This window comes from Prionailurus bengalensis, chromosome A1 (genome assembly GCF_016509475.1).
Source record: "Prionailurus bengalensis isolate Pbe53 chromosome A1, Fcat_Pben_1.1_paternal_pri, whole genome shotgun sequence".
NCBI lineage: Eukaryota > Metazoa > Chordata > Mammalia > Carnivora > Felidae > Prionailurus > Prionailurus bengalensis.
Genome location: NC_057343.1, coordinates 2,482,501 through 2,497,500, shown reverse-complemented (window position 1 = coordinate 2,497,500; position 15,000 = coordinate 2,482,501). Strand labels below are relative to the sequence as shown.

Here is a 15,000-nt window from a genome sequence, read left to right as displayed (position 1 = left end):
TAAAATTATTTTTTATTCACAAAAATGGATGGCCGCTCTTATGCATAGGTATCGAACAAAGTTTATTAATTCACCTACGTTCCGATCATAATTGTCTGTCACTCTCCATGTGATCTTGAGTAAACCACTAAGCCACTAAACTCTCACTCTCTCCACCCCTAATACGAGGACAGTGTATGAACTAAATCGAATAATGCAGGATACGATGCTCTTCTGAGGAGCCGCCCTCTTTGTCCTCAGAGAATTACTCCTTGATCCTTTGAAAACTGGCAGCGTGCACACACAGCGAAGGCAAGGCTCTATTACCCAAAACATCTGCTTAAAACCACCTACTTCCAGAGCATACCCGCTATCAGGGAGATTACGAAACAAATGACCCTTTTCATTTCCTTTATGTGAACTACATTCCTTGGAGACCTTCTACAGGACATGCCTGAACATCTACCATCAAAGTAAGCGGAACTGACAAACCACAGGGACAAATCGCGAAGTCTGGCGGGGCCTTGCCGTTTGGTATGGTTTCCCGTTCCATGCGCACGCGAGTGTATTCGGCCTGTTCACAAGTTGCTCACAAGTGCCAATGCGGAATGCCTACTGGAGACAAGAAGGCCTCCATGAAGTTGCCTCTCGGGCCTGCCGCCGACCCTCCTTGTAGGACCTCACACCTCCTGTGCTGTTTTCAAAGCTGGCGTGTGCAGACCCCTGGAGCACCAGGGCCTCGTCTGCGGGACTGTGAGTTTTCTGCCAGAACGTCTTCACTTTGTCTTTTCATGTCGTGACGAAGCAAAGGGGTCGTGGCGAGGCCATTCGAGACCCTCCGGAGGACCACCTGTAAGCACACGCTGCCACCCAAGGACGTACCTGTGCTAAACAGCACTACCGAGTGATACCCCCACCATCAGGGCCAACAGGAAAAGAAAGGACAGACTGGGCACATCAGCAAAGACCAGATGACATCATGTGGCGTCCCAGTAATTGGAACAGGAAGACTCGGGGGGTGGCGGGGGGGCAGCCGTCTTCCCAAGGTGCGCCAAGGTGTGCAGAGCTCCGAAGAGCACTAGGGCCACACTGACAGTGAAGCACCTCTTAGCCTACGGCAGCTGACATCTTCCATCACATCAACGCAACTGTGCCCACATGGATTTTACCGGTCTTAGAGTTTCGTGTGAACCTTCACATTAATATGCTTTGAATTGGAACTGCCAGAGAAGTATAAGAAGTTCACGTTGGTATGTATTCAAACGACATAGTAACAATAATTGAAATCAGTACGGGGTTCTAAGGATCTGAGATACTTTATTTTTTTCCTCTTAAAGAAGCTGATATATTCCTTCCTTTGGGGACAGGTGGATCTACGGGGTCTCTCCTCCTCCACCCCACACCATGGAAACACCTGGATAATTTTTGACTCACGTACCTCTGGCCAGTAGAGACAACTGCTTCGACTAATGTGTTTTTTTCTTAAGTTTATGTGCGTAGGAAACATGGTCAAAAATCCATCACACCTTCTTACTACGTGGATTCATATAAACCAGGTCCCAACGTTGTCTCCGGAAACCTAACAACCAAAATCTTCTAGGAAACACATGTTTCATAAGCATCTCCATCAAGATGATGGTCGGGTTCCGACGCACGGGTCTGAAGGCTGCAAGAGTCCCTCTGCCATCTACAAGGCCTGGGTCTCTCAATAAGGAAACACAGAGCTCTGTAGGTTGTCTCTGTAGGCAACTACACACAAGGTAATGCCATCGACACACAGTGCTCAAGTACAGCAAGCCTCTGCATGTGTGCAGGTCGTGACAGGCTGAGTAGTTGAGTCAACAAACACTGACCATATGCCAACTGCACATAACATGTACTGCTGGGCCCTCAAGAAACAGAAAGATGAGAAAGAGAATCTGACTCCTAGGAACTGAATCCAGAGGAAAAGACCAACAGGAATTAAAGTTCTGGACGGAATAAAGTAAGTGTTACAGAAGGGATACAAACCTGAAATCTGCACATCATCCTTCTGTATCACATTTACAGATTCTATGCTCTACTTTCCTCTATTATTGCGATTTTAGTGACTGTGCTACCTTTTTTTTTTTTTAAATATTTATTTATTTTTGAGAGAGAGAGAGAGAGCATGAGCAGGGGAGAGAAAGAGAGGGGGCGGGGGGAGACACAGAATCCAAAACAGGCTCCAGACTCTGAGGTGTCAGCACAGAGCCCGATGCGGGGCTCGAACCCACAAATTGTGAGATTATGACCTGAGCCAAAGTCAGACGCTTAACTGACTGAGCCACCCGGACGCCCCTACTGTGCTACCTTTTTTAATGAAATGGTAAAGTTTCTTTCATTAAATGCAAGCTTTTTTTTTTTTTTAAGATTTTATTTTTAAGTAACTCTGCACCCAACATGGGGCTCAAACTCACAACCCCAAGATCAAGAGTCTTCACATGCTCCTCTGACTGAGCCAGCCAGGCACCCCTAAATGCAAACTTCTTGAAAGAGATTAATTTTTTCCATGGCATTCTTTTTTAAAGAGATACTTATTATAGTCAATTTTTCTTAATGATTAAAGAATCTTGATAATATTCAGATAAGTTAGATTAAGACTCTAAAAGTAACTATCTGAGCCTTACTTCTGGTCTCTTTGATAAGAACAAAAGTGACAAATGTAATACTCTAATACCATAATCCTCTGGCCAAGCAAGTGTGCGTGCACGTGCGTGTGTGTGTGTGTGAGATCTGACACCTTCTCTATGACTCAGGCAGATACCCTAATCTTTACATTTGAAAGCTCATGTGCCCTAACTTGTCTGCTCTTCCTTTTCTGAGACTCCTGTTCATGCCTTAAGATCCAGTTTCAATGTTATCACCCAGTTTCCCTGAGCAGTTATTATGCACTCTTTCGGACCCCCCCCCCAAGATATTTGTGTGTTTTTCTAATATGGTACATTTCACACGGCACTGAAAGATTGTAAGTACCTTTCTCCTACCAGAGTCTGAGCTCTTTGCTGCGCTGTTATGCATTTAGCATAGAATTAGCTGTACTGCGCATATAAGTGTTTGTAAACGAATGAGCAAACAAAGGGTTGACACATGGGTGAATTAGCCCATGAATGCCAGAGTCAGACCCCAACCCAGAGGCGGAATTATTCAGGTCAGGTTGTCCTTAAATCATATCGTGATACACACTACCAATATCCTTTCTCCTGCTGCCACGTTCTACGAGGATAGCAGAATCCTATGCATTTCTCTAAAGAAATACGACTCTGTTCATCTCTGGCCTTTGAGATACATTCCCAACATAAACTTGAAAACAAAAGAATTACATAGACGAAAAGAGACAAGTTACCCCAAAACGCATTGTAAATTAATTTTTGCTGCATCTACACATCCATGTACTTTTTGTGAGGGGAAGTCTGCTATTTCCCCACATCTCCTCTTAGCCTTCTTTCATAGTAACACACAACCTCATTCGGGCAAAAAGTCTTTAAGCTACAATTTGTAGTGTACCCTTGACCCCGTCAACCGCCCCCCCGGCGCGGTGTAAAATCTGCGTGCCGCTGCACTACTGATCGCCAACTGTTGACTAGAAGCCTTACCTGCAACATAAGCAATTAACACACATTTTGGATACTAGATCCTTACAACAAAGTCAGCTAGCGAAAAGACAATGTGAAGAAAATGGTAAGGAGGACAAAGTACATTTTCAGTGCTCTATTGTATTTATTAAATAAATAAATAAATAAATAAAACCTGCCTATCAGAGGACCCGCACACTTCAGACGTGTGTTGTTCAAGGGTCAACTGTACTTAACGACAGAATCATTGCCAGTTTCCCTTCTTTCCTTCTCCCAGGCTCCTCCCAATGAAATGGGATGTTTTGGTCACTCCCGATTTCCACTGCCACACCCAGATATGGTAACCACAACCCCGATGGAAAACGTAATTCCCGGCCACGGAGGAGCCCTGATCTAACTTCCATTCCCGTCTCCTGCCTCAGGTACAGACCAAAGGGAAAACCATCTGGCTTCCCAGAAAGCTTTCTTCCCAGCTCTACACGTAAGGGACAAAAAGACCTCGCGGCACACACACTTTGTGTATGCAGAGAACATCACGCGTCAGGCAGACAAGACCCAAGAGTGAATCCCAACAAATCCAAACCACACATCCTTGAGATCCAGAGTAGGAAAAGACACTCCAGAGAGCCAAGTCAAGCTGTTCGCTTCGCAGACGAGGAGAACAAGGGCCCTTGCGAGTGGCGGAGACAGAATGAGAGCCCAAGTCTTCTGACTGCCATTGCCATGCTCTTACCACCTTACCATCTTTTCCCAGCCTCAGCCATATCCGCCTCGGGCGGGACCCACCCGGGACGCCATATCACAGGCCAGCTTAGTGTGGCAGTCGGAAGATGGGGGTTCTCCCTTCCAGCAGGGTCCTAAGTACACCTGACCACAGGGGCAGAGACACAGCGAGGGCCACACCCCTGTGTTTAACGAAGCAGCAAAATAAATCACGACGCTTAGTTCCTTTCAGCCCGACAAGTGTTTATCGAGCACCTACCCGCCACGTGCAGGTACAGGCCAAGTGGAACCCTGAATGCTGTGCCAAAGAACGCAGGCATTCACCTTCAAAGGTAAGCACCTGATCTACGTGGACAGCGGACATTCACTTGCGAGTTCTGAAGGGCAGTTCTCCCAGGAGCGTGGAGAATGGATTGGAGAGGGGAGAAGCTTGGTGTGCAGAAGCCTCTGGAGACCGCTCTCCAGAAAGGAAATCACAGTATGCAAAAGCGTTCCCTTCCATGCTTTCCCCTGAGCAGTTCCCAAGCCTGCAGGCACTCTGTACACGAGAAACTGGGCATTCCCCGAGCACGGGGCGGTGGGGGGAGAGGAGGCCTTTCCTCGGACCCTCCCCTTCTAGCTGGGGTTCCACGACTGGGGTTGTCGGCCAGCTGTGTGGCTTTGTGGCCACATGGCAGCGGAGGTGGGACGTCTACTCCCAGCCACACACTCGGCGGGCTTCCCAGAAAACATGCCAAGAGGGGGTTCTCCAACTTTCTGCCCCCTGGCCACCGTTTCGGAGAGTCCTGTCACTGATAATGACCGGGCCTACGTTCGGGGTACATTCTAGAGCCCGCATTCTGTCCGCAGCCTGTGCTGCTGACAGGGCCTACAGAGGCAGGCAGCTGGAGGAGGGGAGAGACGAGCAAGAAGCCACCGAAAGAATCCAGACGGGGAGATGAGGCTCGGCTGGTCCACACACACAGAGGCCACTGTGCTGGACACAAAGTTCCACTGCTCTCCTTGTCAACCACGAAACTGCAGGGGCGTGCACGGTGGTCCATGGACAGGGGAACAAACGTGGCCTCTATTTGAGTTTAGTCATTTGTCACAACCTTTACAAATGTTTACCTTAATACGGGTTTTATAAAATATAACAATCTATATGAACTATATTTTATATAGAGAATCCTTAAATAATTTAACATACACTGTTGAGACCCAGACTCGAAAAAAATTGCTTGGGTGGTGATATGTGATCAAAAAAGCCTAGAGACCATGGTGATAAACCTGTCCCTCCACCCACTAGATGTCAGACTGTGCCCTCCACACAAGAAGCGTTTTATTGACTTCAACTGTGACCGACCTAATTAAATCCACACGATATACCTAAAAGTGGAAAAAAAAAAAATTTGAGGGGGTGACAAAGGAGAACATCATTTTATGTTTTAAAAGTTTAAAAGCTTCCTTATACCTTGTATCTTTGCACTTAAAAGTGCTGGCAAAGATAACTTAGGCAGTAAATAACTTGATCTAAACCACGAACGGTGTTTCAAAAGCTCAACCCAATCCTATGCTTAAAAAGAGACTTTAAAATCATCTATTTTCTCAAGGACACACTTCTTTTTAAAAGACTTAAACATCTAGGGGCGCCTGGGTGGCGCAGTCGGTTAAGCGTCCGACTTCAGCCAGGTCACGATCTCGTGGTCAGTGAGTTCGAGCCCCGCATCGGGCTCTGGGCTGATGGCTCAGAGCCTGGAGCCTGTTTCCGATTCTGTGTCTCCCTCTCTCTCTGCCCCTCCCCCGTTCATGCTCTGTCTCTCTCTGTCCCCAAAATAAATAAACATTGAAAAAAAAAAATTTTTAAAGACTTAAACATCTAGCAAAATCAACCAATCTAGACTCAAATTTCACCAAGGCAGAAAAACCAATGTCACATCATTGAAAATGGTGTGTGCTATATTCAAATGACACAGGACACTTATTGTCATCTGGGGATCTTGCGTCTGAAAGCATTCCAACCCCTGCATGTGTATGTGTGAGTATACACATGTATTTTCTAATACGTGGACAAGAAAGGGGTATATCTAGACAACGTTTCTCTCCATTATGTATAAAGATGCCCTTCATTTCTGCCTCCCGTTCTCCATTTCTTTTAATTTTCACCTTTTTGTGGATCTAATCAAACTTCTCCTATTGCCGATAACGTGGATTCAATTCTCATTTGGCCACCGATAATGGCAAGGAAAAACTAAAGGCTGGTTTCACTACAAGCGTTTTTTTTGGCGAAAATTCAAGTTGGTATATAGTAACTAATAATCTATTATTCATACTCATACATTTAGCAAAAAAAAAAAATGCATTAAGTTCCTACTGTAAAGCATGCACTGTTTTAGAAACTGCTAGTACAAGTAAAGAGATAACAAAGATGAAAAGTCAGTCCCCTTCGCTCAAAGCAGAAGCAAGGACTTTGTCTCACTCACTGACATCCCACAGCACCTAGAATACCACCTGGCACCTGCTAGGATACGATAAATACTTCTTCAGTGCCTCCTTCCGGGAGCTTACAACCCGGTAGAGATGGGAAGTGAGACCGGAAAAAAAAAAAAGAAACGTATGATACTTGCAAATAATTATAATATTTTTATATTCTTATTCACATACAAGAATATCTGGCAATAATTTCCATCCCTCTCTTCCCTCTACATAATGAGAGTCTTATGGAGCTCAGAGAAAGGGTTTATACTCACTGCATGGCTGTCTGTTTCTAGTTTTAATTACACTGCTTTGCAAAGCTTAGGAGAAGATAATTTCAATTCATTTCAAAAATAACTCCCATTCAATACAAGAAGATGGGATTTTTCACACTTGTGAATTTTTTATTTACTTGACAATGAAAATGGTTTGGCATATAAATAAAGCATTTTCTTAGAAACTTGGGTCTGGTGAAGGTCCAGGGCTGATATCTATAAATACAAACAGAATGGTTTTTCTCAAAAAGCAAGAACTTACGCTCTCCTTCCAAAGAGACTCAGCTTCATTTCTAGATACGTATCACCTACAGAAAATGCAGTTCCAATCAAATAAAGCATGAAGATCGGCAAAGTCTCTCCCAGTACTTACTGATCCATACAGCTCCCCCTTCTCATTCATCCCGAGGTAGAGTCCACTGTCCACGCCTCGAATGCTGACCAGGCCCACTGCTATACTGATAAATTCCAGAATGCCTAAGAGACAAATGGCAGAAGGCAGAAGACAGGTCAGAGCACAGAGCAATTCCTTAGTCTCAGCATCCCTAAGACTTTTTGAGAGGACACTGAGCCCAACTCCCAACTTGGATAATCTCACACTTATTGAAGAAGTGTCTTCTCCTGGGGCGCCTGGGTGGCTCGGTCAGTTAGGCGTCCGACTTCAGCTCAGGTCATGATCTCGCGGTTAGTGGGTTCGAGCCCCGCGTCGGGCTCTGTGCTGATGGCTCAGAGCCTGGAGTCTGCTTCGGATTCTGTGCCCCCTCTCTCTCTCTCCCTCCCCCGCTTGTAATTTCTCTCTCTCTCAAAATAAACATTTTTTTTAAAAAATTTAAGTGTCTTCTCTTAAAACCACTGCCTAAGAAAACTGATTTTTCAACTAAATTCCATCTTATAAAAATGATACAAAAATACTTACTAACATGACACATAACAAAAAAATTTTTTAAAGCTAGTGTTTACAGATACCCTAAGAAGTGATATGACAGATAAATCAAAATACATCTTCAAATTAACCTTAGAAGAGTCTACTTTAAGAGAAAAACAACTTACTTCTTACTTCATAAATACGAAATTAAGTATTTGTGTATGGGCAGGTATTGGAAAATATTCTATTCAGAGACTGATCTTATGTCCCTTAAAATAAGAGTATATGTGCTAACCAAAGACCTGATTGGTTTATATAGAATATTATTCACCTTTTGATTGTATAACTTTATTGAGCTCCACCTGGAAAATTAAAATAGCCTACATACATCCCAAATATTTCTGCTTAAACGAAGTATTGATTTTTGCTGTACTTATCCAAGCCTCAAAGAACTAGTTAAACAATTAAGATAACATAATATTCTGAGGGGAAAATGCTAACATCAAAAATGCTCTTGAATGAAAATGGGTATGAAGGACTATATCCCCAAATCAAACCAACATCATGATCTTTTTTCCCCCATCTTTCCCCGTGCTTACCTCACTAAGAATAACAACACCTAAGCTGGGCATCAATCCAGAATTTTATGGCCATACAACAGCAACTTTAATTTCTCTAACTATATTGTTGTTTTAAGATGATTACCCAACTGTATATCTGTATATATACTAAAAATGCTAGTATTTCTTGTGCTTAGCCATTCACTCAATTTTGTTATAAAAGGATATCCTCTGTGTAGACCTTGAGTTAACACATACCAAATATTGAATTCTTGTTTTAAAAATATCTTCAAATATTGAAAAATTCACTTACAGTTGAGAGTTTAGCAAAACACTAAGGATAACAGTGTGCTATAGGCAGTCTCCTGTGACTAATAAAAAAGCACTTATGTGGATTTTGAAACAATTAATTTTGCAACTCTCACAAAATAGACTGTGCTGCAAAATCCAAAGAAGACGTGCGCTACATAAATCTCACAAAGCAAAGGGTTCCAAGGTGATACAACAAAGAAGAGAGATTTCTTGTAAAGGGGGATTCTTAATTCTTTTATAAGCACAAAATGTAACCAATATCGTGTGTCTGCATTTTATAGGATATCTATCTGAACATGCAAAACTATTTATTTTCATAAAATGTGAAGCAGTGCATGGAAAAAGATATAAAGAGAAATTACAAATTACACTTCGGATCTGATCATCTGAGACTCTACGTCGGAAGGTGCGTCCAAAGAAGCTGGTGTACGAGGAGCCTTTCCCACCTCACAGAGCAGCCGGAAAGGTCAGGAAGGAGATACTTCCACGAGATTCCCTTCGCACGACATGCGCTCCTGATTGACGCAATTCTTTCCTTTCATTGTACTATTCCAATTCTCATGATCAAAAACTCATCTCAGTTATGGCATTTTACTACTATTGGGAGTCACGTGCATAACCTCTTCTTAGCTACCTGAAAACAACCACAATATAGGCCACAGTGATCCCGAAATGAGTGTAAGGAATTTGCCAGTGTCCGATTTTCATCATAAAATGAAAGACAGGAAGCATTTTGCCCCCCGTTGGGGTCTGATCAATTTACTACGCCCTATCAATGAGGAAGGCTTTAATCCCAAGACTAAAAGACACTCGCATCTTCTCACAGGGTATGTGAGGATCCCTGTGTTTTCCCTAAACATGAGGCAGCTCTGGGAACGAGTCATGAATATTCATCATCGTTGCCCGTCAGGCCCAAAAGCAACAGGGTGGGTGGGTGTGATCTTACAAAACCGTTCCACTAGCTTGCCTGCAGAACATCGAGAACACTCTCGATACCGAAAACGACGACAATCAAGACAGCTTGGACACTGGAGCATTTAGTCAGTGCCAGTGGGGCCTTCCACTCAGTGCTCACAACAACCCTAGGCATTACGTTTTCATCTTCAGCTCACAAATGGGGACACTGAGGCGTTAGGATGTTAAATAATTTGCCCCCCGCAATCGGACACCGAAGCCCATATGCTTGTTGATGATGCACATCTTACCACTGTTTTTACCTTTTTTTTTTTTTTTTCATGTATCCGTGATTTCTGTACCATATTGATAGTCATTCCCTTACTGGTGACTAGAAGTTGTTACCTAGATGAGACTCCACCACAGTGGGCATCTCCTGTGTATGTAGACTATTTACCCAAAGTGTTTACGTGCGCAAAGTTCAAGCCTGTTAAAGGCCTTATGGACTGAAATTATTCTATATTCTGGAAATGAAAGTATTAAGATATCTACCTTGTTTCTTTTTCTGGCATCAACAAGATAGCTGTAATTCATTTATACTGACTTATCCAATCAACAAACTATTATTGAGTGACTATCGTAAGCCAAGAACTGTGCCGTGTATTGAATATATAAAGATAAATAAGCCATGGCGTAGGCCTATATCCTCAAAGAGCTTACCATCTAGTGGAAGGAGAGACAAATGAGTAGATAAATACAACAACAATGTGGGAAAGGCAGTGAGAAGAAGACGTTTAGGGTGTGGTCGGTGTCCAACGAAGAGCAGCTCACTCAGGTTTGGGAAGGGAAGTCAGAGGGGGCCTCCGGAAAGAAATAATTCCTGAGACAAGTTTCCGAGGCGGCTCTCGAGGTGAGAAGAAACTACCTACGTAGTTACCCCAGGTGGAAAGGATTTGATCATCTCAAACCACCATCCTTGAAAAATAGAGACCTCAAAAGAAAGGCACGGCTTTTTATGAGGTCATCTCAATGACCCAAGGGCAAGCAGAACACCTGAATCCCTGAGTCACAGCATCCCCCCCCCCCACCAGAGCACCAACAGCATAAGGTCAGAAAGACCCGGAAACGGGGCAACAAGATCCCCTCCGCCCACACTGGAATCCTTATCATTTCTGGAACCATCTTGTCCACAGTGAACTCCATAACCTCCACCGAGTCAACTAATGTCTCTCTGGGCCTGAGACAAGCAAGGGCTTCCAACAATTCTCACTTGAGGGCAGCCCCCACCCCTTTTTTTGCAGGAGCGTGCGGCATAGAGGGGTGCTGGATCAATACAACCCAGGAGAAGGCTTCAGTGTAGAAACCCTTAAATGTTTAATGAGCAACAGGAGAGGGAGGGCAAGAAGGGAAGAGCCAGGAAAAGGAGAAAGAAAACAGGAAGCGAGAGAGGGGGAGGGACCGGTGGGATTGTTGCCGAACATCTAAATGTACGCCCTCACACGTGGGCCGCAGGGGGCCATCCCTTCTCTTAGGCAGGCACAACCAAAGCATCCTCAGCTCAGAAGGGCCCCAGTAATGGGTGGCGGTGGAGTGACATGGGAAGCACAGGGTCAGCGGCTAGTGGCATCTGACTGTTATTCTCTTTCACAGCAGCCAACAGTTCCTTTGAGGATGTGCTCACTGGGCCCAAGGGGGGTCTCATGGGGTCTGAGGTCATCTCTGGTCCACAGGAGGCTGGGACGGCTCCCGAGACCACTTTAGGAAAATGACCACACCAGACCTTTGCTCCAGACTTACTAGATATTAGCGGTCAGCCCAGAGCTCTGTTCAAATGGGCCACGAACCCGAAGCTGGCCCGGCTCCCAAAAGCCTCATCGGGCCTCATGTCCAAGGCCATAATAAGGCCAGCCATGGCAAGTGGAAGGGCGGGCACATGTTCCACTGTGGCCCGTGTTAAACAACCCTCTGGGCTAAAAGCCCCCAACACTTAACAGAGCTGCATTCTTTAGAGGACAAGAATGTATGCGGACTGTGGAGAGAGGCAAGACAGGAGGCTTTCGAAAATAGATTAGCACCCCTCCCTCCGGAGCTCCCTCCTCACCCAGAGAATCCCACACCCGGGCTGCCAAATCAATCATCTCCAAGCCTGGGATGGAGTAAAGCGGAGTCTGTAGCAATCTGAGCAGATCTCAAAGTTTCCTTAGGAAATGACGAAGTGGGAGTTACAACTCCCAATTTTTCAAGAATCTGAACCAATCCGGAAAATAACACCTTAAACAGGCAGTCTTTCTTAAAGCAGCCCCAGGTCGGATGCGCATCTGGAGGGCTGATGAAGTCTGGCCTTTTCGGGCCAACACTCCAGCCCAAAGGGCACAGCAGCAGAGAAGCACGCCATCTTTCCACGAAGTCAGGGGGTCGGTCCACTCGGGCTTCCTTGTGCCAAATCAAATAGCGGAAAAGGACCAGCGCTCACTTTTTTATTATTCTGCATTACCTTTTCCTCAATCGATTTTCTGCTCACTTTTTTCCCCCCGTCTAGCAAGTGCTTTAAAGACAAAAACTATGCATGAAGTGAAACATCCCGCCCCCCCCCCCCCCAGCCTATTACCCAGAGAGATGCAATACCTTGTGCCAGTTCTCCTGGCTCAGCCTTATCTGCATACCACCCCCCCCCCCAGGAAAACACAAAGGGCTTTCTCAAGGTCCCACCTAAGTTGTCACTGCCGCAGCTCCCGCTGGGACGACAGTAAGATGCCCCCGCCCCCACGTCCCCTGCACTGCTGCTGTGTCACCGCGAAGCCTGCCAGCAGCTGCAGTCACCTGCGGCTGCATGGGGGGTGGCAAAAATCATTCCTCCGGCCCGTCTCCTGCCGCCAGCTCATTGCACGCAGAAATGCACCTTATATTTTTCATCGAAGTGTCAACCACCCCCACCCCCTACCTACAGCTACTCCTTTCTAAAGAATCGGGACAGAAACCGAGGGTCTTGAGGACTGAGTCCCCTGCAGGGAGCTGGGCCGAGGAGAGGGAGGCAGCGGACCGGGAAGGGAGGAGGCCGGCCAGGGCGGCTGCGGCGGGGAGCGAGCGGGAGCGCCAGGTGTGGCGGGCCGCTGCAGCCCCTCCGCCCCCTCCCCGGACCGCGCGCTCCCCCGCCCTGCCCGCAGGGTCCTAGCGCCGCGGAGCCCAGCCCTGCTTCCGGGCGGGGCTGGGAACGCAAGGGTAGGAGGCTCCCGGCACTCGCTCGGCGCTGCAGAGGTTGCTAATATTGGGACCTGCCGCAGCGGTAGCGGCGGGAGACCGCGGCACTGCTGTCACCCCGGGGGCCGCTTCTCCCGGCAAGCGGATGAAAGACTTAAATAACCCTCCTGCCTCACCCTCCTTCCCCACCCCCACTGCGCACAGCCACCCACTCGGCTCCATCCAAACGGGGGTGAGTGGCACAGCGGAGCGCCGGGCGCGCCCTTCCCCCCGCGGCCGGCTCCCGGCCGACCCTCGAGCTCGCAGATCCGAGCCCCTTCTCCCCCCGCCCCCCAACGCGGGCCGGGGCTGACCTCCCCTCCTCTCCTCCTCCCCGCACTGCCCCTACCAACCCGGCCAACAGTGCCAAGCGAGTCTAATGAGTAGAGATGTCACTTCCTTGGCGACACCTTTCTCCAACCTCCAGGATTGGGGGGTGGGGTGGGGGGGGGACGACTTCCAGTTATTTTTTTTCTATGGTCTCTATTCAGCTGCTGTAGCAGCGGTCCTCGTCCGATGACCCCAGAACTCGCTTTTGGGGTTCTCTCCACCCTCGCGGTCCCCACGATTCAACCCTTGCATCCTCACTCTCCCCGGTGGCAGTTACTAGATTTCTAATGACTCACTCGACTGCATTTAGCAAACGTCCTACCCAAAAGGTGACTGCATTAAAAAAAAAAGAAAGAAAGAAAGAAAAAGAAAAAGGCTATGGGGGGGGGGGGACATGGAGGAACCCCAAGTGGAACAGCCCATAATCTGTCCACTCCGGGGCCCAGTCGGGCTGCGCCGGGGTTCTGAGGCGCTCTCGCCAAGGCAGGACTCGGCTAATTCACACAATGAAGCTACCCTCGCTCCGCATTGGTGCCCCGCCGCGCTCCCCCGGGCCCGGAGGCCAGGGCCCAAGCCGGGGCGCCGAGACGCAGGCCCGCGGGCCGCGAGCTCCGCTCCCGGAACGCCGTTAACAATAGCTCACCGCCCCCTCCACCCGCCTCCGCGGCCCTTTGTCCCCCCCCCACCCCTTCCCCTGCGGCTCCGGCCGGCAGGGCCGGGGTCCTCGACCCACCTCCCAGGCACCGCTGAGCCATCGATTCTCCGAGACCCGGCTGCGTGCTTCAGATGAGGGAGATGGGTCCGAGACGGCACGGGGGAGGCCAGGGGTACGACCTCCAGCCTAATCTCAGTCCCCGCCACCAGCTCTCCCGCCGCGGTGCGCGCCTCCGGCGGTTCCCACACCGCGAACACCCGCGCTGCCCGGGGCGGCGGCTGTCAGCCTCGCTGGACCCACACTCACACACAAAGAGAAAGCGAAGGCACTAAACTTGGGCCAAAAAAAATCTCATTCCCTAAACACTACCAGAAGCGTGTCGGCCCCTGCCCGTCGCCCCCGGACGCAAGGAGTCCCTGCAGCACCGAACGGCGCACTCCAGCCCGGTAGAAAGGGGGACGGAAACGGAGCGTGTTTAGGACCGCGCGGAGCTGGCCGGGCGGCCGCCGAGAGCGCCGGGGGGCCCGGGCTGCCGACTCGGCACCTGCCGGCCGGGAGCGCGGGAGGACTGGGGCTCCAGCCGCCCCGCGCACCTAGGCCGCCCGCCCACGCCGCCGGCCAACCGCCGGCGCGGTGCAGACGTCCAGCCGGGGGCCGCTGCGGCCGGGCGCACATTCGCTCCCCCACCCACGGTCGCCCACCGTGGCCTGTTGTTCGGGTACCGAGCGCTAGGCACGGTAGCAGCCCTTAAAGTGGCCAGACAGAACAGCACTTTTAGTAAAGTTTAGTCTACGCTTTGCAACAACCAGAGCTGCGTTCACTTCGGGGGGCGGGGGGGGGGGAGGGGCAGTTATATTTCAACTGAATAATTGCAAAGCAAAGAGCTACAGCTTTGCCTTTTCCTTTCCTTTTTTTAAGCAGAGAGGGGAGACTGCCAGAAATATTTACACTAGTAGGTTCAGCTTGGGGCTTAGGCTTGGCGGTGAGCAAAAGGAGAAAATCTTGGGCCTCGTGGATCTGGGACCATCCCCATCCCAGGCCTGAGTCGTCCTCACCTTCTGGCATCCTCTACAGCCCCACGAATCTAAACAGATAGTTTAGGCTGCGTTCAACATCTGGCATT

At 48.4% G+C, this 15,000-nt stretch overlaps 1 protein-coding gene across 1 annotated transcript in view; it reads right to left on the bottom strand.

The window, feature by feature from the left end:
• FGF9 (fibroblast growth factor 9) overlaps positions 1-15,000 on the bottom strand; it is a 34,871-nt gene that overhangs the window by 17,563 nt on the left and 2,308 nt on the right. Inside the window, exon 2 of the mRNA XM_043575070.1 lies at positions 7,398-7,501. Within this exon, the coding sequence (XP_043431005.1) occupies positions 7,398-7,501 (104 nt within the window). The remainder of the gene's footprint in view (positions 1-7,397; positions 7,502-15,000) is intronic.